Raw genomic sequence first — 26,422 nt, 5'->3', positions numbered from 1 at the left:
GATACAGCCAAATTCTCTTTTAGGCTGCTTTCTGATGTGAGAGATTCCTAGTTTTAAGTTCCTCTATTTTCCATTCCCTCTACACAAACAACCGCCTATAATATTTCTTCTTTCTCTCTTTAACTCTAGGACCTCACTTCTGAGCTGTTTAATAAAGAAGGAACACCGGGTCTTAATTTTGCAGCTTCAGAGAACAGGACTGCAGCTACCGAGGTATCAGTCAAATTGATTAAAGAAGATCCTTTACTCGAGGGTATGTGCCCCTGAAATTACCTCGCTCTAAGCCTCTCGGGGAGCTGGGGGGAGCGGGAGGAAAGCGAGGGATTACTCTCTTTCCAGGATCCCCGGAGAAATGTGAATAGGTTGCAGAGGGGAAATGTCCTTTTTCGTGCGTCCTCCCTCCCTCCCTGCCTCCCCTCACCCTCCTCGCCCGCTCGTGTGTGTCTGTCTGTCTGAAAGGGATCCGTCTGTCGAAAATGGGCCTGGAACTCCCTCCTGTGTTGGGATTAGGTCTTGGGGGACCTGGGGTGGAGTTACGCTGCTTGCCTATTTTCATATTCATTAGAAATGGGAGGTTGCATAAGGAGCCCTGCTGAGCTTCAAGATATAAGAGCAACTTCGGGTTCCCCTTTTCAAGACAAGACAAATCAAAGGCTCGGAGGCAAAACAGCTCCCTGAGCTCCGAGCGCCTTTCCCTCCCTCCCTCCTTCCTTCCCTCCCATCCTCTCCCTCCCTCCCCTGCTCACAGTCCGGCCTCTGTCTAGGGAAGAGGCTCTCAAGCAGCCTTAGATGATTATGGATTTTCTGAGCGAGAAGTTTGCCCTGAAGAGCCAGCCGAGCAAGAACAGTGACTTTTACATGGGAGCAGGAGGCACTTTGGAGCACGTTATGGAAACTTTGGACAATGAGTCCTTTTACAGCAAAACGTCAGGCACCAAATGCGTGCAGGCCTTCAACCCTCTGCAAAGGGCTGAGCATCATGTGAGGCTGGAGAGGACGTCGCCCTGCCAGGACAACAACGGTGAGTCGCCGTCCCACCGTTATTCTCCCTTTGCCCTCCCTGCGGATGGAGAGGGCACGCCGGGGCCTTCTCCCGCCTGCCCCGCCGAGACCGAAGGCGCCTGCCCGGCTTTTGCTTGCTGGCACGCGAGGGGCGGTAGGAAATAATTATGGTAACGGTGATGATGGTGATGATGATGATGATAGCACCGGGAGAAGGCGACCGCCTCCTTCGAAGCGCTCCTTTCCTCCCCACCCAAGGCGGGGGGACGCGGAACGCGCAGCGCCGAGCACCCCGGCGCAACCGGGGAGGTTGGGGGGGGGACGGGATGGGATGGGGACGGACAGACCGGAGGGACGGCTGCCGAGGGGGGGGCTCGGTCCCGCTCCCCGTCCCGTTCCCCGTCCGGCCGCGGCGTTTTCACGCGGGGAACTGCCGGGAAAAGGTAGCGGCGGGTGTCGGAGGGTCCGCTGCGGGGTGGGAAGGGGAGGTGGGTGGGTGAACCCCGGCTCCGTGGAAGAACCCCCCCTCTGCGAGGATGGCTGCGTGGGGTGTGGGGTTAGTTTTTTGTTTTTTTTTTTTTCCTCCGTTGTGTTAGTGAATAACGCGTGAGAGGGATTCTCCCGCTGACCGAAAACGACTTCGGTAATTCCACCGACAGCCTCACACGTTATTTTCGCCTAGCTGATCAGCAAGGAGAACGGGGAATGTTTTCTTTTTGAAACTTTTAAAATCGTCCCCCTTATTCCAACAGGATGTAAATCACAGATAGAAAAAAAAAAAAAATTTGCCTAGCAGAGTCAGAAAACATGGTTAAGATCAGCTGCAATAGCGAGACTAACAATATCTTACATTTTTTTACTTCATCTAGGCACTGAAGTACTTTTTTGAGAACATCCTTTTTATGTGAAACAGTTTGTAAGGAACAATGTTACATTTCTGCAAGTGCGACTTAAAAAAACCTACAGAAAATTGATTTGTACATTGAAGTTTTTCTTAATTAGCTCTTTTAATGTGTGCCTTGGGGGCTTTGGGGCATTTCCTATCTATGTATGTGTTGATAGTAAGTATTTTAAAATTGTGTTTGGTTAAAATCAGCTCGGACTGAAAGAAAAGAAATTACTGAGAATGTGAGAAAATCCCAAAGCAAGCTTCTCACCATATGTTACATGCCATCTTTGTAGATTTTAATTTCATTAGAATTTTAAATTTTTTTTGCCTGTTTCTGAGGCGGGGGGGGGGGGAGAAAAAAAGCCTTTTTGAATCCGGTAACATATCGCATGACTTTTTCAGTGATGTGAGATATGTAAAAATAGAAAAAATAGGAAATGTTTTCATTTCTTATTAAGAAGCTACAGAGGAATATTTCTTATCTCTACCACTCAGATTTTACCTAAAGACAAATAGTTCCTGCAATCCTTATACAAAGTATATGAAACGATCTCTTCTAATAAGTTAACATTTTGCAGAAACTCTCTGCATTTTGTAACCATAACAAACTTAATTGGAAACAATTCCACTTTACAAATCCAAGAGAAGGTATATGGAATCTCTTGAGTTCGTAAAGTGAAGTTAATTTTCGGTTTCATTTGCTGCTTGATTTGTCAGTTTACAGCTATTTTGTTTACAGTTATTTTGTATTTTCATAGAAATGGAGTTTTTTATATCTGCTTCCAAGTTTAAAGGTGCATTTGTCCATAGCTTTATGCCACTTATCTTACACAAAAATCTGTTTTGGGCCAAGATTCCTTATCTATGCAACCCTAGTTGAAGCTAATTTCATGGATTATTAACTACTTTAGTGGCAGAGTGAAAATATTCAAGCAGTCCCATGCAGCCTCCTTACACCGAAAGATTTCAGATTATATTTTCAGATACGATTCTCAGTTAAAATTCAATGTGACTTAGTACTTTTACTCTGTCTGTAGTGAATAGTACAGATTCCTCTTCCGCGCTCTTGTGTAGAAATACGCAGCCGAACAGAATCGGGTTCCTCGGGAAACTGCTTTATGTGAAGTCTTGAATCTGAAGCCCCCCCCTTTAACCAGTTCTTTCCCTCCGCCACCTTGTGTCCAGTGAACTATGGGATTACTAAAGTGGAAGGACAGCCTCTTCACACCGAGCTGAGCAGGCCCATGGACAATTGCAACAACCTCAGGATGTCTCCGGTGAAAGGGATGCAGGAGAAGGGGGAACTGGATGAACTCGGTGATAAGTGTGACAGCAACGTCTCCAGCAGTAAGAAGAGGAGACACCGAACAACGTTCACCAGTTTGCAGCTGGAGGAACTGGAGAAAGTATTCCAGAAAACTCACTACCCCGATGTCTATGTAAGAGAACAGCTAGCTCTGAGAACAGAGCTCACTGAGGCCAGAGTCCAGGTAGGAACCAAACTTCAGCATTTCCATCACAAGTTCTGCATTGTAGGAACTGGGAAACGACACTCCTGGGGATTGTACAAAAGCCCATAAAGCTAAAGTAAATGGCTCGGTTTGCTTTATTTCTTTATGGATATGAGCTGTTATGCTGCAGTACTAAAATAACTTGTTATTTTTTCAAATCGCTTGTGTTGCTGTTCTAGAAACTTGTTTAAAGGATGAGAAAACAACATCAATAGTAAAGCAGTCTTGATGTCTGGTAGTCCTGTTTTTACTGTCAGAATTCCAGGCAGGGAATACGTAAAGCGTTACACGTAAAGATCCCATTAAAGAAATGTGTTGCATGTAGTTTAGACTGATGACGATGCAGAACGCGGACGCAGAGGATTCTGTGTGTGTTACGGCATGAAAAGTACAATCTAAAAAGTAATCAAATTCCTTGTTTCCACCCAAAGAGTATGCAGTGAAACTGCACATACAAAAATGTGTATAAATATAGATATATGTGTGTGTGTGTGTTTGTGTCTGTGTAGAGCAAGGACATAATCCTTTAATCTCTGCTGTATGGAATGAGCTTAATAATCACAAAATTGGGAAGTACATTTGCTTGTTTTTAAACTTGCATTACTGATGGTTAATGTTATTCTAATTTTTGGAACGAAACAGGCTGTTGACCACTTAGTGCAGTATTTGAGTATCTTAACTGCGTACAAAGTTGATTCATTCAGTATGTGTTCGTACAGTAATCTCAACAATATTTATGGCTTTGGATGCGCAATGGTGAGAAAAGAATCTAAATATCCAGGAAATGCAGCCCTTCCCCCATTTAGAGATCTTCCCTTAGAAAAGGGTGTGAGCTGCCTTTTGCAAGTTTATTCTATTTTTAGAGATCTTCCCCATTCTGGTAATACTCAGCATTTCAATTTAGGGAATAGCAGTCCTGTCGATTCTTACAGACTGGGATTAATTTTTTTAATTTAGTGACTCGAATATGATAACAACTTCACAACTTGTAATTAAACACATACTAACACATGCGTATAAAGAAATAGACGTCAGTGCACATGCACACAGCTGAAATTAAACCAGGATCACTTTCAGAAACGAACTCAGCTAATTAATTTTATAAAGAAGTGTTCTTTTCATGTCTATTCAACCAGACAGCATATTCACTGTTGTCATCGGAAAACAGAGTCCCAAATCGTCTGTCAGTTACATCGATACGACATCAGTGATGCCGACGGAATTTAGTTCAGTGGCTTTTAACTCTTCAGGCTCTGTGCAATCCCTCTCCCTCTGAATTTGGTACAGTTTCCCAAGTATGAATTCCATTCATTACGATTTAGTCTCAACTTTTAAAAAAAGCTTGCATAATGTTAAAACACTATGCTTACAGTTGCATAATCCTGGAATAATGAGAACTACTCCAAGAATAAATTAGTAGTCAGAACAGGGAGGGGAGAATTGGGCTAAAATATGTCAACTGGCTTTTTGTCACACATTTTTCTAAGTTTTAGAAGCTTCGTATGGTAAAGGTATTAACATTAAGAAAGTAAATGTAAAAACATATATGTCTGCCCCAGACTTTCACAGAATATCTATTTCTATTTTATTTAAACACGTTCTCCCCTTTCTTAAAAGATAACCGATCTTTGCATTTCTCATACGCTAAATATGAAAGGAAATGGTGATCATTTTTATCCAGAGTAGCAACAGTATTCCATCACAAGATTAAGCAATTTAAAAGGCCTTACATCATTAGAGGCAGCATCTGGCAATTCAAGGATAACAAGCAGCAGATTTTTACATTGCTTTGTGGAGGCAAATGGTTACTTTATCTCTGCCAAGAGTCAGTTTCTAGTAAAGTGATGTAAACAGAAATATTTTGGGGGATTGTCAAGAGAAAAAATGTGTGCTTTTTTTCTTGTTTAGTTACTATAAATTCAAGCAAATTGTTTGATTTAGTTTAGCAGAGTGATCAGCTGGATACCTTACCCACATTTCCCTTCACCGCCATTTCATCAACATCCAATTTAATATTTGTCCTGCATACATGCAGAGAGAGCCAACCTGAACCTAATTTATCTAAGTTGTTCTCTTTCCTGCTGCATGTCAGTGAAGTAATTGGCACCCATTTTAAGGAGACTGTCAAGGTCTTTTTTCAATGAAAGAGCCTCATGACCACATTCCCTTAGCGTGTTCAGGAGAATTTTTTTTTCCCTTTTCTTTTCTTTTCTTTTTGCTGAGCCTCAGGCATCATAAATAATACAAATTGACCCACAAGGTCCCTAACAATATATACTCAGCAGTTACATGCATGGGCCTTGCTTTGATTGCTGAGTACATTTTAAAAGATTGCACATACTAAATTTGCAACAAGTCCTTGGGAATTAAAATGAGAAAAATGATGCCCTTGTTGCTTAAGCAGCATCAAAAGACATTTGAGCTCTCCAAAGAGCAAGGCAAAAACTGAATTATAAAACAAACAGTGTTATTTTAAATATCCCACCATCAGGGATCAGAAAATATCCCTCAAAATGGGATTCACAGGCAGTGTCTGTATAAAAAAAAAAATAATCTATTAATGTATGTATCTAACCAAATGGATTCACGATCCACTTAGCCAGAAGACTAATCAAAGGCATAGTATCCATGAAAAAAAAAAAAGTTCTGTTACTAGCATGACTTCTTTAAAAAGAGTCAGAATGAGTTTGCTCATAGCTGAACAATAAAGAGCTAGTTGGATAGTTTTACTTTTATAATGGAACAGTTACTTTTTTTAGCAATCCTTTTAATTCATCAGGATAAGTCTTAGTCAGTCCAAACTAAACTGTTTGAAAGAAAAATATTTTTTTTAAGACCACAGGACAATGACAGATATCAGTCACAGCAAGAAATGTGCATATAATAGGTTTTGAGATAACACCCGACACTCAAAATATTACAGAACAGTCCAAAGGTTATTTAAGCATAAGGAAAATAGCTTTTAGTTGACAAGAAGGCATTGTTTCAGGTCTAAATTATTTCATAGTCTAAATGTAAAGTGCCATTCTTTAGTTTTCCATTGTCAGAAACAGGTATCACCTAACACAAATGTGAAAAAAATGTCACAATAGTTTTAAAACTGTCTGTGATCTCATGACTTTTTATTATCTTCCTGCTCTGTTAGTCTTTCTTATAGAAACCTTTTCTGCAGTGCAAACTGCTGTCCTGGTGCCAGCTTTTCTTGCCTTTTCATTACTGCACTTGATAAAGATTAGGTACACCTCTAGGAGGCAGATCGTAGGTAGGCATGCAAGTCAGTGGGCATGTGAAATTAGGAGAAAGTTCCTTTACAATTTGATTTGCTGCTACTTGGTGATTTTCCTCTACAGAACTGAACTCTGTCAAAATTAGCACTGCCTGACAGACTCATCTTTCCTCTGTTTTTTTTTTTTTTTGAGACACTAGAAACACTAGAAGGGAAATAATATATGCTTTTAAAATGGCCAGAAATAACTTAAGCAGGTCTGACATTGAGAAGATTGAAACTGCAAGAAATTAATCCTCAGGCAGAGAACTTCCCTTTCTTAGATAAACAGAAATTTTCAAAGCTACTGTCCAAAATCTCTTGGCTTTTTCCTAAAACTCTTTGCACAGTATGTAATTGAGTTTACCTTGATGATTGTTTCCTCATATACTATAGGTTTGGTTCCAGAATCGAAGAGCAAAATGGAGGAAAAGAGAACGCTATGGTCAGATCCAGCAAGCTAAGAGCCATTTTGCTGCCACCTATGATATATCTGTTCTTCCAAGGACTGACAGCTACCCTCAGGTATGGTAAAGACCAAGGAGTACTTTGGTTCTACATTCACCTTCTCTTCCATCCTTAGGCACACATGAGCACAGAAGATGCACGAAGACTTTCCTGTGTTTAGCTTTCTGTGTTCTTTAGACACGTCAACAGGACCTGCCACTGTGAATAACAGTTCCGACACCCAATATGAATAATTAACTCTTAAAATACAAGTATTTTTTAAACAACCATCTTAGGAGCTGCAGAGTTTTGTATAGGTTATGTACTGAGAATGGCTGGCAATATGGTTGTGCAGCTAAGTGTTTTCAGCACATAAAATTATGTGGGGGTTGGAATCACTTTTGGGTCCATACACAAATTCTGGATGAAGTCTAGACCCATTGAGATTGACAGGAATGTTGTAATTTTGACCACAATAAGGTCAGGATCTCCCTTCTGGGATATTTATATTCACAGGCACAACTGTTTTAACAGCTCTGGTCTTGCATGCTTTGGTAAGATGAGGCATAAATTATGTGATCTCTAGGCAACTTCCTTCTGATGCATTAAACATGCACCATTTCTTTACGGACCATTGAATACAAGTAGTCTTCTACTAGCATGAAACCATATTATGGCCACGTACAATCACAACTGAATGTATACGGCTAGGAGAGGGAGGCAGAGAAACAAGAAAGTTCTCCCAGACAGTAGCAGTTTAATTTATTTTGTTCTTTTCCACTGGTCCATTAGTATATAGTAAGGTATACTGTTTAATAAGATCATAATCTTCTGTCTCTGTTCTCCAGTCCTTTGTTTTACTGCCTTGCTTCACTCTCTGCTATTGTTTTTCTGCTTGCTTGTTTTAGTACATTGAATACTTTTATTCTGAAGCCATTGTTTTTCATGTCTCTAGCTTCCCATTGCTTTTACCACAAAATTAAAAAAAAAAAAAAGCACCATACAAAGCAAAAATCTTGTCTGGGTCCCTGTGGTAGAGTCCTTCCACTGCTGGTGTCCTGGTGCTCTTCTAGTTCATCAGGTAATAGGGTCTCTGCCAGCCTTAAGAATATACTCATATTCTATGTGGGCTTGCCTTGGTCATGCTCTACATTGGCTGGATGTGATTAGCTTAGGACCAGAGGCCTCGGGCCCAGGTGTCATCTACCCAACTTAAAGTGTTTGACTTCTGAGGAGGTCGCATGTTGCTAGGTTTGGTGCCTGGGCCGGAGCTGGTTTGTGTTCCAGGCAGCTCAGAACATGGGCACAACCGTTTCAGGCCTGGTGGCACTTATAAATCTGTTTTTATTTTATTTTATTTTGTGCGTTAGCCCAAATTACATCAGAAACCACTGCATGATACACTGTTTAAGTAGGAGGGGACAATACTTGCTTGAGACCTACCTAGGTGAAGGTGTGCAAAAAGACCTTAAGCACTCCTAGGCAGATTCACAAAGACGTAGATGCGCAGTGACTCACTGATCTCACTCAAGGTGTTCAAGTATCTTTTGGTACTGACTTATCTATAGCATCACGACACATGATACAAGGAACAGTACTTAAGCTTTGGGCTTTCTATCCCTGACTCAATTATCTAGACTAAATTTTGTGTCTCCAAGCTCATCTTGTATTTTTGGTAGGACTTCATCTAGAAATTTTCCCAATTGACAGAAGTTTCATTTGCATAAGATAATGGAATAATGCAAGGCATTGGTAAGCACTTAAAATGGTTGTCCTAAAATTACTGTATGTAAAAAAGAAACACTTTTGAATTAGATGATAATATCAACCATAAAATTCTAAACCCAATGAAATATCTATTTTGTGCTTTCAGATTGTTAAAAAGATGAGTGAATCCACTGCATTTCTATTTACATACTTGTTAAAAACCATCTTTCCTAGGCTGATGATGCAGTTAACTAAGTTTCAGCCTGGCAAAATTTTCTATCATTAATTTATAAGTTCTTAAAAACAGGAGATTGAAATGAAAATGTTGGTACCATAATCTTAAATAAAGCATCTCTAAAATGTGTAGAAGTATAAAATGTATACTCATTCATAAACATAAATACATAGTACTCACCTATTACCACAGACTAACACACTGCAGGTAAACAGGCACAAACACATAACTGAGTCTGGTCACCTGCACGAGAAAATTGTGTTGTACTGTACTTTACTTTAGGAACAGGAGCAAGGAGCTCAACTAAGGTGTGAGTCCACTTCACGTTGACTACTTCAGTTAAGTGCTTGCATGCATGGTTTGGCCACATGATAAAAACAAGGCAGCTTACTCCTCAGTGAAGAAGGTGGCTACTTTGCTGTATACTGGAATACAAACAGGTGTCCAGGCAGTTATCACAGAACAGTCAGTGCAAGTTCCTGTTCTTGCTAACCTCGTGGTAATTCTTCACAGTTTCACATTCTTAAATCCTCACCTTCAGTAAAACCATGTCTGTATCATATGCATCATAGTTCCAGTGAGAATGCTTGAGACAATGAAAATCCGTATTAAAACCACAATGACCACTAACATCACTACATTCAAATATTTTGAACTAGATGTCCATTTATAAGTACCTCACTTATGGAAAATAAATATACAGTACATGACTTGCTATATACTCATCAATCTATCCCACAGTTCATGCAGAAAGAGATATTTAAAATTGTTATCTGCATGTTTGGTTTTAGTGTTGTAGATTGATTCCCAGACAATTCCATTGTTTCAGTGTAGTTAATGCAAGAAAAGAAATCAAATACACATTTTTTCCTTTTCTTTTCCTTTCCCCCCCCTCCTTCCCCCTGCTCCTCCCCATGTACAAGCACTCTTATTGTGACACTGACATAAGTAAATATTAGACAAGCTTTGCCATACTTCTGAGTAAATAGTTTTTCTTGGGGTTGTGGAACACAGATCACTAGAGCTTATTTATGAAGCCTTTATTAACACGGGGGAAAACAGACTCTCTGTTGCTGGCAAAAAAACATAGGATGAATGTTGAAAAAGGATGAAATCAAGCTGAGATATTTACTGCTGTGTGGCAGAAGGAACAGGACCAAATGTGAATTTCTGGTATGCATTATATGAATTTGCAGTCTGAAGATTTCTGTTTTGAGCCCCACCACGGATATGTTCACAAAACAGACATCCCACTTGCATTCCAGCAGAAACATCAGTCTCCTCTGCAGTCAACAGAGGGTGTGGAGACCCCTGCTTAGTCTCTTCACCAATTATCTTCATCAAGTACAAATTAAGAACATGATGCTGCTGCGTGTTGTGTGACTGTATAAACCTGAAAGGTTTTCCCGTGAGGAAAAGATCTTTTCAAATAATTTCAGATGGAAGGTTGGCTTTGAATCAGAGAATGGTTGGGGTTGGAAGGGACCTCTGGAGGTGGTCTGGTCCAACTCCCATTTCTATAACCCAGTCTAATTTTGCTATTAAATTACTCAATTTAGGGTTTGGTTTTTTTTTCTAGCTCTTAATCATTTGCTTTGCTAATTCAGCCTAACCTTAATTATTTTTACAGTATGTTGACTTTAGGTGTTGCTTATTGTGCAAAATAGTTGCTCGGCTGGCTGCCAAGAAGTTCAGCATCTCCTGAACTGTCCAAATTCTGCACACATACATCTTCCATTAATTATACTGGCAACACCTGAACTGCAGAGGAGGACAGTTAGTACAACATTCCAGGACAATCATCTGTTATTCACATGTTTTTTCAAGGCTTTAACATTAAAAATGCCACAACACTGTTTCCACTGAGATGAAATATTTAACTTTTGACAACATTATGCTGAAAATCAGATTTTTCTAGGAAGATGTTATATACAGTACTTTTTGTTCATTTTGGTAAAACGTTTCAGTTTCATTAGTTTCAGTATTTAAGCTTCAAGTTCCTCTTGCAGATGCAACACATTGTGGTCTAAGTCATCTTAAGTGCACTCAGAAAACAATTTGCTGGTTAAAACTCTTATCCCAGACACTTTGACCCTCATTAACTAGCAATTTTCTGCTGATAGTATGGAAGCTAAGAGGCAGGATCCTAACATCAGTGGGAAAATGAATACAGATTCGCTTCATGGAGATGGTTACTTCAACTCATCTGAGTAAATGTTAGTAAACAAGCAGTACTTGATTCGGTCACCTAAACACAGTGTCTAGTGTTATTAAAGATGTTTTGGGATATCTGAGACACTGTTACCGTGCTGACGAACAGGACTTAAAAGAAGGATGCACCCTTCAGGGGGGGCAGTTGGTGGTCAGATAAATATTAGACATTTGTGTTTAGGGAACTTAATCAGAGGGCCTTTTATGCAAGAGATGGGTTCCCTTTAAAGTTGGTGAAAATCTGGTCAATTAAGTTTTATCTTCCTAAAGCATAAGGTATAAAATAGGTAAGATGATCTCTAAAAATGTATTTTTTTCTCTGATGCCCGGTTCAGCTGCAGACATCTATAGTTATCTTAGATGGATCTATATATTATGTGCTGGGAGAGGAACAAGAAAAAAGTTGCTTAGCCTTGCTCTTCTCTTACCTTACTGGTCTTTACTTAACTACTTTTACTGTCCTATGCCTAGTGAGAAGGCTAATGTTACAAAGGGTACTTGACCTTGTCAGATTTAATGTTTAAGTATGAAAAGTGGCAAGGGACCAAAAAACCTGAGACAAAATTTCATTTTTATCTCCTCATTTACACACATGAGAGTGAAATTCAATCAAAAGCCTACAGTATTATCACACAGCCTTCCCTGTAGGAGTTAAATTTATAAAGACATTGTCTTTATAAATGTAAGTGCATCAATATGTAAATGAACATGAAACTGTATCCTTGAAAAGCAGATATAAGGGGCAACATTCTTCCTCTACCTAGGCTCTTTCCATACTTTGCATCTTTTCTTCTTGCTTGTTCTTTGAGTCTAGTCCATTTGTTGTCATTGTTCTACGTTCTTTTGAAAGGGTTTATCCTGTCACGCCATTATACCTTCCCTCTTACTATCACATGTGAAATGGATTGTTTGCTTCTCTTATTTACTTGAAAATGCAGGCAAGAGTTGGATAGGACTGATTTTTTTTTTTTTTTCTTTTTTGTGGAAAACCCCAGCCTAGTGCAGGTGGGAATCCTGAGGCGACAAAAGCCTTTCAAAGGTATGGGAACTGGAGTGATACAGAAGGTGTAGAAAGAAGGTTGAAATCTCAAAAATAGAAGGAAGAGGCTGAAGTTTACATTCCATCCACCAGACTGATAAATCAAATTAAATACATTGAACGGCATGGTATCACATGATTTGTTTTGGCAATCAAAGAGTGTAGAAGTGGTATCAGTATACATGTGTTATGTACTAAGTCCTTGGATCATCATTACAGTTCTGCTCTAGCCTTAGTACATATGGGTAATTCTCATTAGCAATAATCAAAGTTACATGCTCCAATTAAATCTTTCATATGGCATATATTAGACACCACATGTTATATGACTTAAAAATTCTTTTAACTGTAGTAGACATATAAATGACAGTTAATCACAATAGTTCATTAAGGCTATGGGTACACTGATTAAGTAGGAGTAGATGTGGTAGACATATCTGAGCTAGCTTCAAAGAAGTTTTATCATCTACTCATGCTGTCTAGCTGTGACAGCACGGAGCTCAGGCTGGGCCACCACCTGGATGGTATGTCGCTTGCTGCACATGTGCTGACTGTTGCACTGCTGTGGCTGATCTTCCGAGAGTAACACTTCTAATCTTTTTGGGTGGTGTCTGTTCCACACAAAGTAGTTTGTGCACTGCGCTTTTATTTTTTTCTTGGTTCTAAACCATCACCGCATGTGGTCCTCCTCGCAGTTGCAACATTCGGTTTGTTGCCTTTTTTTTTTTTTTTTTTATGAAACGTCTATTTCTTTAAGTGTGTGAGTGACTTTAGCTGGGGCTTAATTATAAGGCAAATCCATTGTTTTCTGAGAGAGAAACTTCTTTTTAATAGTATTTTTCAAAGTATGAAATTTTGTCATTAACTGTATCATAGACATGAAATATAATTACTTCTTATCGTAACTGGCCCTGAGACTGCAGCAGGGAGAAGTTACAATCTATCTACAAAACATCCCGTACAAGAATGAAAGCTTGATGAAGGTCTCAAATCCTGCATTTTTTTGCACCTTAGCAAACTTGTTAAGCATGGAATCAAATGAAGAGATTTTTATTTTGTTCACCATATGTAAGGCCTAAATGTGGACGGAACGGGTCTATCACCTGTTTCAGAGCTGTGGCATTAAGCCTCTCGCTACCAAGGGCAAACGTGCATCTTATGGACATAGCTGAAAATGGTGTGCTGCAGCTCTCTCGTATGTACCTGAACTCAATACAGTACAGATGATCTTCATATGTTCATTAGGTCCAACAGCTCCTATAAAATGATCACAAATTACAGCAAGAAGTATTCTGTCTAGATATAAAGGAAAAAATACAATGAGCGTGGTAAAGCCTTGGAACAAGTTGCTCATAGAAGTTACTGAATCTCTGTAGCTGGAGCTACTCAAAACTTGGCTGGATAGGGCTTGAGTAACCTGATCTCAATTCAAAGTTAGCTGTGAGCAAGCATTTGGAATAATAATCCCAGAGGTCCTTTTCAGTTTAAGTTGTTCTGAGAAGCTATGAATCTGCAACCTCGGGAAGTACAGGCAAACCTCTGCCGATACCTTGGATGTTCTTAAGAGGCCCCCACAAGAAAAAGTACTGTGGCAAGTGACAGAGCAAATTAATTGTGCTGATGGACTAGGAACAGCCTACAGATCACGAGTTGTAAACTAGCAGCTATTGCATTTAATCTGCCTAAAATAGCTCCTTGTGCAAGCACAGGTTTCATGTTTTCTGGCAGTGGAAGGATTGTTGCTTCACACAAAGAGAGGAGTGACAAAAATGTAGCAAACCAGTCTCTTTGACATTCACGTGCTTTCTATAATTACGTAAATTCTGAACTGTTCAGTTAGTGCCACTGTCGTCTGCTTTGCAATGCCCAGGAACATCCTGAAAACAGAGTCAATGTGTAGTTTCTAATTACCTACTAAAGTAATTATAATAACATATAAAATAACATATGTAATAACAACAACAATAACTTATTACTTCATATCTAGAGATCTTAAAAGAGATTAACATTGTGTTTCCCCTGTGAAGCACTAAACCACACGTCCACTCAGATAGAAGCTGTGTGCTCACACGTGTCTCTGTTGGAAACAGACTCCAGTCTGGGTGGGCAGGTGACTCACATGGCATGAGTCGAGACATTTGGGATGGGAGGACCAAAGCTGGGTAAGTGATAGTAAAACTCTCAGAAAATTTGGAAAAATTTGGAGATTTGAGTTTATGTGATTTCTCTAGGTGCTGCATAAGGAGGCTGAAGCTCCAGGAGCTTGGCATTTTAACAGAAAAAAAGCAATGACACCAAGTGGGATGACCAATTACCTTAGCTAATTTTCCTCTGCAGTGTCAAGCAGAAGGTCATATGCTTAGGAAATGATATCATAACTATGTTAACAACCATAACTCTCCAGTTATGTTCTTGTCACAGCTATGAAATCCTATTTCTTTTTTCTATCGGGAAGGGGGTGTGTGGGGGTGTGCGTGTGTGTGTGTATAAAACATACAGTAGGTAAATATATTGAAGGGCTCTGGTAATTTCATGGTAACCACAAGAGCAAAGCTCAAGTTGTTTGTGATGTTAACAGAAACCAGAGATGTGCTGTATGTATAGCCTCATTCACAGCCTCTGAATTGCCTTTTATATAGTTCATGGATCACACAAGAGTTTAAGAGGAAAAATATTTTCTTTAAATTCATGTACATAATGTCCCTTTTCCTTCCAACATACCAGAAGAAGGTCTGATAATTTTGATGTATTGTAAAACATTATTTATTTTTAATACAGGAATACCTTCTGCACCTAAATTTCACTACAAGATATTTATGTTGTAAATCTTTGCTAAGAAATGAAAATCTCATCTCAAAAGTGAAGTCACTCAACCAACTAAAATGAATAGAAAATTGATATGACTGAAACATTCTTTTGAAAAGCATAACTGCCTCATGAGAGAAGACATAAAGCTTTCCTAGCATCTTGTGGCATTTCTGAAGTTAAGTTTACTAATTTGGATTCCTTCCTCTAAGGACGAAACCTAGGGCACCCCTTTGAAAGTTTTAGGAATGAATAGCTTGTTCACATATTTCTATAAGAAGACATTGGTATATTTTAGGATTTGCAGCTGAGTTCTTTTCTCATTTACACCTGTGCAATCTCACTGAAGTTAAATTGAAAGAGATTTGTCTAGGATAAAAATATCTGGAAAATTGGTGGTACTAAACTTAGTTTACTGCAAACCAAGCTACTAGAAATATGGAAGGAAAGAGTGATTTTGTGATACCTCCAGACCACATAGGTTATTGGGCACTTTCAAACTGAGCCTTTGAACCTTTTGAAGTCTTCGCATCATGACTATTAAAGTCAAATTTGTGCGTGTTGCTATTTAAACAGATTTTTTGGGAAAATCCTTCCCATAATTATATCTGTGCAGCCTGGCAGACTGCAGCATTTGCCATAGTGTTTCTTGGAAAGAAATCTTAGCAAGTCAGATAAATGAGACTTTGTCACATGTGAATTAGCCTTGGAGATGATGAGCTCCTCCAGAAGTAGCTCCTGTATTAGATGCTGCATAGATGAACCAGTCTGTCCCTGGGAAAATTCATCCTGTTGTGAAGGTTCTGAGACTAACCATTTGGCCTGGAAATACCATCAAAAAGAATGGGGTTCTGTATGCATGTGTTTGAAATTTTTATTTTTCTGGATTCTTTTTTAGCTGTATCAGCTCCCTGTTTCAATTCGGTAAAGAGTTATATCAGCAAAAGAAACTAAAATGGAACAGTGTGGAAATAGGAATGGGTGACTTGTTTTGTAGGAAGAAAGGGAAAGAAAACCCCAACAGTTGCTTAATCTGTCACTGCTACTGCAAGAAACATACATGTAACCATGAACTACAATGAAGTACAATTAAAAGTTTCTAGTGTTCCTGAACAAAAAAAACCCAACAATTTTTGTATGGATGAGCGGGTTTCTGATTTTCCCAGTTCATGATTAAGACAGAATGTGTGCAGCTTGGGCTTTCAAGCAAAGTGGAGATATTCTCTGGATCTTATAGGCTTTCAGCTGCTATCTTTACTACTCTCACATGCTATGTGGCTCCAAACTCATCGAGTCTGAGAAGGCAGTAAGCCTTGTGAGTCTTAGTGGATGACTCCCCAGTTGCTGTATACTTAACTACCACACCTTCCAGCTCTTTCAGGGTCCCTTGTTTCCTTCATGGCATATTCTGTAAATCTGTACTAGGCTCTGAGAAACCTTCCAGGCAATAGGACACTCAGGAATCCCTGAATCCTGAGCTGTAAGAGATGTACTGCTCTCTTTGGGAATGTTCTGCGTGGTTGAAAGCAACGACCTCGTAAGCAAGACAGTGGTTCACATAGGTCCAGATAAGATGCATCCTTTAATCCCCCCCAAAACCACCTGTTCTCTGAAGATCAAAAAAAAGTTTGCCTAATTTTATGTCAAAACTGCCTCAGGTGGGTTAATTAAGGAGGAATAAGGCAGCTGAGTGAGGATCATGTCAAGCTGCAGAGGGTCTCCCACGGGCTGACGTTTGAGAGATTTCTAAAAACTGAAGGGAGGAGGGCAGGATGGGAACCAGAAAGTTCTGAAACTCTCACTAGAGTCTTTTTCCTCCTGTAGATCTCAGGAGGCCCACCAGAAGGAGGAAAAATCCTCAATATCCTTCCCCAGACACCTTATTCAGGTCATTACCTCTCAGCAGACCACCTAAGATCTGCAGGAGCAGATGCCTGAGGTGTGCCCAGCTGGGTGCGTGTGTGGGAAGGCAACCCACGTGCGTGGGTGTGGAAGTGTGTGCAAGCCTGTACGTACGCACGTCCGTGTGAACAAGGAGTTGGGCAGACCAAGAGTTTGGGGAGACGCGCCGCTACCGTGACTTTTCCCCAGGCTTCTGCGGGAAACCAAAATGGAGCATTTACTGGTTCTTTTTTGCTGCTGGAATTGCCAAGGAGACCGAATTAGTTTGTCAGCTCCTGATGACTCCTGCTAATACAACTGTTCAAAATGTTAACTTTTAAAATAAGACTCTCTCTCATCCTTGCTATCTGCACTAGATCTCAGCTAGATGAGTTCAGTGAACCATAATTTATCTCTTTAGCTTGGTGGTGGTTTGGTGGGTATGTATTGTTGCAAAGTAATAGGACAATGGGAAAAAACCAACTTGGCTTTAGAAACATGTTTTTATTCTCTGTGTGTGTATGTATGTCTGTCATAATTCATTACTTCCCCTGACCTCTACTTTGGCAGAAAAAAAAATCACTCAGCTAGAGAGATAACCTACATATCTTAAAGCCAAAATTCCTTTGTCTATGGATTTGGAACGTGAAAGCAAAATTAAGTTTGAAGTGGGAATTCACTTTATAGTGCTAACCAAAGAGTAATTGCAATTATACATATAGCAGAGAACAAAGACATGTGGGCTCAATCCCAGCGCATCACAGCAATGATATACTGAACAGACAACAGATTTTTAGGATGAAGACAAATTTAGCAAAGTAAAACCAAAAAAAAAGGGTATAGTTACTGGCTGAGAAGTTCTGTACTGTGAATGAGGGCTACAAATGTCTTGTATCATATCTGTACATTTAAAAAAAAAATCATCATCCAGGAAAGAGTTATAAGTGGAGAAGAAATATAAAGCTGTATATTGTATAACGGTGAGTGCAAGTGAGAAATGACCGAGAAAGTTAGAGCATGTCAGAAATTGTATCCGTATAGTACTGATAGATACAGAGTAGAGAGTTTAAACAGACAGAAGGACAGCTGCTGAGTGTGAAATTTGGTTGAAGCAAAGTGAATAGAGGAGGAATGAAAGAATGCACAGTCTGAGATAATGACAGGAGCTGACTTGTGCTAGGCCTTGAAAATCTTTCCATCTGTTCATCTAGTAACAAAGAAGTGAAAAATACCTATCCATAAATAGCATCTATAGATAGACGATAGGGGAAGGCCTGAGACTCAGAATGAAGCTTTAAGTGACTGCCAAGTATAGAAGGCATTACACATCAAAGCTTGAATACGTGGTTACTCCAGATCTTCAGCAGACATTGCTGGTAACCACAAAGTTTGTGTCCTAGTCTGTCATGCAACGTTTTCCAGGGACGCACAGTGCAGCCAGTTAAGACAGAGCTGAAACAGGAATGCCTCCAAGTAGAATTTTGTCTAAAAACATCACAAAAAGAAATTTTATCTTAAGACCATCTTTGAAACAACTTTAGGAAAATCTCTTGAATGTATTATCAACCATGCCTGTATTTTATGGATTCATTTGTTTTAAAGTAATTATGCAAGGCTTCTCAATATTTAATTTTGCAAATACTTGCTGGGCTTTGCCGCTTGAGAAATCCTGGTTTGTTTTGTTCACCCTTTTATACTGTTTCCTACCGTTACAGTTAAGAAAGAATTCTGATGAGGAGAAGCTTTTATGGTGAAAACAGCTATGATATTGTACGCTCTTTTGACACCTTTTCTTTGAAGTCAGTTGTGCGCTTCCACTAATTTTACTGACTGGCTGGGCTGATGGCATCCTGAGGTTCAATGGTAAACACTCAGGGTAGAACCGGAGAGCAAATGGATGACAGAGCAAGGAATATGATTCAGCAGCCCTTGCTCTGAAGTGAATGATCCAGTGTTTTGACTCATGTTAATGTCTTCATGGTATTTTCTAATAGGATTGCAGAGAACTAGTTAAGTACTTGCTGCTTGTTTTAGAGGAGAAGTAATAATGGATGTGTTAAATAAAGCAAACCAAGCATTGCAGAAAACAAAAGATGAACTATTTAAATTTAATCTTATTCATTTTATATGTTCCAGATTCAGAACAATCTGTGGGCAGGGAACGCGGCTAGCGGTTCTGTGGTTACCTCCTGCATGCTGCCACGAGATACGTCCTCCTGTATGACACCTTATTCCCATTCACCGCGGACAGATTCTGGCTACACAGGCTTTTCAAACCACCAGAATCAGTTCAGCCACGTGCCCCTCAATAATTTTTTCACTGACTCTTTACTTTCCGGGGCAACCAATGGACATGCTTTTGAAACCAAGCCGGAGTTTGAAAGGAGGTCCTCCAGCATTGCAGTTCTACGGATGAAAGCCAAAGAGCATGCTGCCAATATTTCCTGGGCCATGTAATATAGCAGTACCCTTTCTTCATTTCCTTTTTTTTTTTTTAAATAGCAAACTGAAAACATTTTTATTTCCCATATTTAAAGGACACAACAATAAGCTGCTGTGTGTGGAATGCTAGAAATCACAATATACACGATGTCTGCTTAAACAAATGCAATATAATATTTAACAATAAAACAAGAATAAACCAAATAGATTTACCATGCATCAAGCTCAACAAGCCCTCTTTGTTTTGGTTTTTATATAGAAATATGTCTTGTTGTACCGGTTGATGAAATATGATTATAGAACCCACAAAAAAGAATAAAACTATTAAGCAAATATGTCTACTCCATTGGTTTTTAGCAGTCCTGTATACAAAATTAATGCTTCACAAATGAATACTTCATAAGGGAAAGGAAAATAAATTTATTAGATGAAAACCATGAAGTAAATCTCTAAGCACACCACGCAGAGAAGGAAATATACCATTGTGCACGTTGTAGGTGGAATTTGTAGACCTAACTCTCTCAGCACTGTGCTGCTGCTCTGAGCCAGCTCTGCTGTTTTGCTAACTGCATGTCGAGCTCGTTGGAGTTACATCAATGCACAACTAAGGTAATAAGAATAGAAGGTACTCCTTTCTTTGGAGTTTTTTATGTCCAATTTTATGGACCTGAGTGTATTCCTGTTAAAGACAATGAGATTCTTTTGCCAAACATATCACTAAAAGCAGGATCATGGTGTTTAATAGAGTTTTCAAAGACATGCACAGTTTATGTAAGTCGAGTAGTGTTTAAATGAAATCTTTAAAGTTGCAGATAGGTTATTTTGAAACTTAGGTGACTAGAAGAGAGCATGGAATAGTACTGTGAAACTTTCAACAGAATCCAGATTTAGAAAAAAACCCCACAACAACAGCACAGTCTTACTTCCTATCCAGTCAGTCTTACTAACTGGTTTTTGTTATGCTCTGGTCAAATTGAAAAGAAAAAAGTCCAACAAGGCTTGCCAGTTTCAGTCTGTAACTGATCTCAAGATGTTGTAAGAGTACATTTCATTTAGTTTTAGTTACAGTTTGTTGACACTTTGCTAATTTGTTTTGGTTTTTTTTCAGAGTGTAAGACTGGTTTGCTCCCTTTAAAGTTGATAAGAAAAATCTTTTCTCCTGCAGTGGCAGCAGGATTTGGCCCTCAGCTCCCAGCCTATCACAAAGGAATTAAAATGTCAGCAGACTTTCTGACATTTCTGGTGGAAAAAAAAATAGAGGAGAAGAAAAATACTTTACATCTGGAGAATTGCTATCTGCTTTGATTTACTTCTCCTCCCTTTCCCCTGTCACATTCCAAGCTCCTTCAGATGAGTGAAATGTCAGCCTCTTTGAAAGCAACAGTCAGTCTCTCAGGTTCATAAAGGCAAAGTAAATTAATTGAAATAAAGAAGGACTTGCATGGCTGTGATTAGAACAGGATACAACTCTCTGGGCACCCCCTGCTCCTTCTTGCTTTTCTCTCTGGCCATTAGTGAGGAACAGAGGGCGGGCGGGGGGAGAAGGGAAGATCAGGGACGCACGGTTCATCGCAGCAACGGCAGAACTACCACTACTCGCACAACCAAACTCCCAGGAACCCCCAAACTGTCTCTGCTCCCACCCAGGAGGCTAAACTTGAAAACAAAAATAGGAGATGGGTCCATTCGGTAATCTTTCAGTGAGATAAACAAACTTTGAAACCATTCGGATCAGTTGAAGACGGGAATTTTACAGCAGATTCTTACACAGCTGATTGAAAGGAAGGTTGTCCTACTTGCCACTAGTAATAAACTCAAAGTTTAACACATACATATACTCCAATTTGTGGTTTCCTAATTTTATTGTTCTTCTAAAAATGAACTTCAACTTTGGCCTGAGGAACTGGGACAGAGTACTCTGGCTAGAATTCATCTTTTCCTTTTTTATGGTCTGTTTAGACAGCAGTAAAATGAGCCTTATGATTTAAAGCAAAAAAATAATTTTATTAGTACAGGTAAAGATACTAGTTTTATATAGACACTTGTGCCACATGCAGAAGGATGAAAGTGGTGGAAATACAAGGGTTTTTTAGCAGGTCAAACCGTTTCCAGTTCTAAAATGTGTTTTTCTTTTTTTTTTTCTTCTCTAGTTTCAACATAATCATTTTTTGAATTATAGTATTTAAAACATGTCAGTGTGATTTCCAGATAATTTTTATTAAAGCATCATTAGTGGGTAAAGAAGCAAAAGCTTAGCTGGCAAGCTTCAAGCCATTTTTATTGTTGCCTCTCTTTCAGTTTTCTTATTTATTTTGATAGCAGAATTTGCTATTATTGTCTTCTGCAATCCAGAAAAAAGATCATTTTTACAGGGCTTCTTATGTCAAGAGTAAATTAAACAATTCCTAGGAATTTATTGCAGTGACAGAATACTTGGGGAGAATAAACATCCATTTTCAAAACATTACAACATTTTTATATGCTTGAAGCCTTCAAAATCAAAGGGGAAAATAAAAGACTATGTCATCTTCCTGCTGATTTTAATTGAGTGAAAGGGATACAATTCTAATTAATTCTTCATCCTCAATTTTAGCAATGGAAATTATTTGTTACATGTTGCTAGCATAACTTTACGCATTAGACAAACAGGTATTCAACCCTTCATTAAACCTGAGGTGTGATAAGTTGCAGGCCTGCGTTAAGCTTGTCATGCTCTTGCATCAGCCTCGTCTCAAAGAATGAATGATAGTCTGTTGGTTGCAGCGTTTCATTTAGCTAATGAAAAAGTATCTTCGTGTTAGATGTCAAGTACTACAACAGGGTCACATTCTGCCACTTCTATTTAGTCGTGCTTTACTCCATGAGTAGACGCATTGATGCGAGTGAGACTACTCACATAGGCCAAATTGTGAATCACTTGTAAATGTTTATTCACAATGGCCCCATTCATGCAAAGAGCCGCTCAGCACAACATGAGTAATCGGTTCATAATCAGGCCCAGCTTAAGGTACTATTCAGCTCCGGTAAGGATGGCAGAATCTGGCCCACGCTGGCTTAAGGCCAGACTCAGGCTTTTTCAACCAAGATGAGTAGCTCCTTATTCCACAAATAGTGCAAATAGAGCCAACCGGGCTATTTGTAGGGTTCCCTTTTTATAAGAAAATTCTAGAAAAGAGGCATTTCAGTATATGCAAATAATTTGAGTAAGTTTCTTCTCAAGGTAAAGGGGTTTATTTTCCACTGGACTGTACTCCCACATTTGACAGGACTTGTGTTCTTGTGCTTTGATTTTATCCACTTAATGATTTCTTAGCATGAGCAACTAATCTTTTCGCTGCTTCTTCAACATGTGGCAAATGCACTAAAAACAAAAGGAGGTGATTTACATAGCCTTCCTGCCAAGTACTTTAACTAATGTTTGAGATATGTGATCATCATGCAATGCTGAGAAGTAAATTTATAGAACTTCTGGGCAAAGAGTCCCTATCCTGTTAAAAGAGAAAGTGAAATATTGTTGTAATTATTGCTGTGAAGAATTTGTGATGACATAACGCTGCACTGTTTTTTGTCCTATGATTGATTCATCAACAATTTGAAAATGTTAAGCCTGTAGTTGAACACTTTTTTGAACAGATGTAAGTTTATCTGTGAAAATTAAAAGTCCTCTTTAAGATTTGTACAGACTCATGTGAGCGATGGACAACACTGCATTTAGCAGCTAGAGACCCAGTCCCATTACCATAAAGATGGTCAGAAAAATTTGGCACGACTGATTTCTACCTACAGTTTAATCAGTAGTGTTACATACCACAGGAACATATCAATGAAGGCATCTTTTGTTGCTGAGGATAAGCTGAAAAGAACTATATTTCTCACTTCACTTCTTTACTGTCATAATATTTTACACTGTCAAGTGTTGAAAAAATCCAGTCCGATATTTTAAAAGCATTTTATTTTGACTGTGAATTTTACAGTAAGGCCCTGAAGTATATAATTTAACAAACATGACCAATACTCTGCATTTAATACTGAGAGACTTCAGCATGATAGAAGTAAATTATTTTGCTTGCAAAGAATAAAATATTGCAGTGTTTTCAAAATGGCACAGATTAATTACTATTTTATTGATTAGATTAATTATTAATCGGAGTTAAATCACACTGATTAGAGTTGGAACTCATTTAAAACACTTATACTGCTAAAATTAAAAATGTTTCGGGGGAAGTTCTTCCTGTGACAAGGCACTGATTTTTTTTTCCCCCAGCACTTTCATACCCAATGAACAAGTGACCCACTCATCTCATCTCCAGCATACCCCCTTCTTATCTCTCCACAGTGATCTTTTTAGATTTGGCTGGCATCAGCATGATAGTAAGACATTGTGAGTTACCCAAAGCTTGGTATTGATTTATTTTATACCACTTTTGAGTAGCCCGAAGAAGCTGTAATATGTATCTAGTTTAACTAGGTTTACAGCTGCTTTGTATTGCCAGTGCGACACAAGACAGCTGTGGTACACTGGTGAATTATCATATGAAATATTGGTGGTATAAGCAAACTTATTCAGTGAACATGTGGAATGTAAATTTATGGTAGTTGAAAGGACGTATTTTAGATTTAAATTGTGTAAAATAAGCAGCAGGCTGGGCAAGCACTGGATGTGAGGTGTGCATATGAGAGAAGGAGTGTGCAGCAAGTATGGGGGTACGGTGGCTGGGAATAGCAGAATGTGCTTCTGGGAGGAGAGTCAGGGTGTAGTGCTGGAGTAAGGAGAAAACGTAAACCCAGGGTATCCCTTCCTTCCCTCTCTCACCTGAATTCCACCACCTAAATCTCGGCAGGACCTGTGAGCGTAAGAATTCTTTTATTGCGACCTCTCCTATCTGTATTTGCAAGAACAGTGTGAGTTTAAGGAGGGATAGAAAGGACCCAAGTAAGTCTTGAAGGGGCAAGGCTGGTAGGTGTATGACTATCACTGCCAGTAAAAATATATTGGGTAATTAAAGAGTAATTTTGGGGAGAAGCATCTAGTCTCTACATTCTTTAATCATGAATTTCAGGTCTTCTTTCCCTGGATTTTTAAGGCAGCATGAGCGCAGAGCATTAAAGCACACTGACAGTCAGATCAGCACGTCTACCAAATTCCCAGATCATGGCCATTCTTCTTTGCACCACAAGCTTATTAAAAAACATCTTACCACCCCTGAGTGTTCAATGCAAAACTACTGACCTGAAAAAAACCCAGCTGCATACAAGTGTACTTTCCACTGTACACACTGGTGAACCTTGACTGGGTCTGAAGCTCTTACCTCAAACAGCCACCGCTCCTTCCCCAAATATCACAACACTTCTGCTCAGACAGCTGCGCCAACTCAAAAGCTGCAAAAGGCTGAAGGAACGGCGGAGCACCAACTCCAGAGGAGCCCAGGAGCACTGCCACCTCCCTGAGGAGAAACTGAGGCTCAGGGACCGCCGGCCCCGCCCACCGCCCTTCCCACAATCCCCTGGGAAAGGGGCGGGGCGAACCGCCGGGAGGCGGGAAGGCGGGCAGAGGGGCAGAAGAAGCGGCCCTTACTGGAAACGACAACGCCTGCGTCTGGTGCACCACCAGCGTAACTGGGCAGGTAATTTCACCCAGCTTTTCTGGGGCATAGATAGAAAAATGTAGATGTGCTTCTAAGCCAAAGTAGTTCATTGAATGCAATAACAGTATTGTTATAAAAAGTGATGGGCTTTAGTTTTCTATAAAAAGAGCTGAAATGCTATGGGGTTGCACTTCATTTCTGGCTGTGGCGTGCAAATGAAGGAACATATCACAACACTCTCACATAAGATGTATTCGAGATATTGACCTGTTTTCTGTCAGTTGTTTTTGCTCTATTTAAATAACAACGTGAAAATTACATAGCTCCTAGCCAAACCTGTCTGTTTGAATGCAGTCCACACATGAGATGTTGTTGATTTTTTCAATATATGAGAAAAAAAAAAAAAAGCCCCAAACAGGTAAGTCTTCAAAATCCATGATCTTCTCAAAGAATAAGGGCTGTTTTGAGGCTTCACACTCAATAGGTCAAAACTTCATCTTTGCTCATGCTGCCCACCTTCATAACAAGGATTATTCCCATAGGAGTAAGCAGTAGGCTAGACTAATAAATCCATCAATGTACAGGCAATAATATTGATCAAAGTCAATAAGGTTGTTAGCATGAAAAAGATCATTTGGAATACTATAGGTTATAGGTTTAGGACAACAATCAGACTTTCTGACTGGCTTATGCAGTGGAACTTGGTGGCTCACAAGGTGCTGTTACATGAGTCTTTTCCGTGCTCTAACTACAGCGACCCTCCCTAACCTAACAGCTGGCTGCTTCATGTCTCAGAAGCTGAGGCAATGATGGTCTCTGCATCCTTTAATTATGAAAAATAATTGAAAAAGGCTTGATCCTCCCTGCCTTGTATTCCTGTGAGAATATCCATATGCACATACCAAACACAGTTTAGTATAGTCCCACTATCATTACAGCTGGGCCAAATCTTCTGCTATAATCTGTAGTTACAAAAGATTAGACTCCTGCACCCAAAATTGCTTTGCGAATGAGCAATTTATTGATATGGAGAGGGACAGCTAAGAAGGTTAAAGACTTTTTTTCATTAAAAACCAGAACTTTTTTTGTTGTTGTTGTTAAATCCAGCCTGATTATGATTAACAAACTGCTTGTAGGTGGAATAAGGCCCTAGTTAACACTTTCACAATGTTTTTACCTTTCTGAGAAGAAAGAGAAGGGTACAGTTAAAATGAAAGCTTTATTAAACAGTGTCCTCAAAGAGAGACAGAAATATCTGAATCTGTATAAGGCTGTATTTACTTAGGTGTATTTACTCAAATGATTTTTTTTTTTAATCATTAAAAATGGAAATCAGCTGAGATCTTTAACTGTGAGAATGACAATACAAAACATGTTCATTGCATTTTTCTTTCAAAGTGATA

At 39.3% G+C, this 26,422-nt stretch overlaps 1 protein-coding gene across 1 annotated transcript; it reads left to right on the top strand.

Annotated features, from left to right (window-relative positions):
* Positions 1 to 641: 641 nt before the first annotated feature.
* On the top strand, positions 642 to 19,656 carry ALX1 (ALX homeobox 1). Its single transcript, XM_075057978.1, has 4 exons — positions 642 to 1,021; positions 3,077 to 3,381; positions 7,064 to 7,192; positions 19,129 to 19,656. The coding sequence occupies exons 1-4, from the start codon at positions 790 to 792 to the stop codon at positions 19,447 to 19,449; spliced, it is 987 nt and encodes a 328-aa protein (XP_074914079.1). The 5' UTR covers positions 642 to 789; the 3' UTR covers positions 19,450 to 19,656.
* Positions 19,657 to 26,422: the final 6,766 nt, after the last annotated feature.

The sequence above is a fragment of the Buteo buteo genome, chromosome 26, assembly GCF_964188355.1.
Source record: "Buteo buteo chromosome 26, bButBut1.hap1.1, whole genome shotgun sequence".
NCBI lineage: Eukaryota > Metazoa > Chordata > Aves > Accipitriformes > Accipitridae > Buteo > Buteo buteo.
This window is presented reverse-complemented; position numbering and strand designations above follow the sequence as displayed.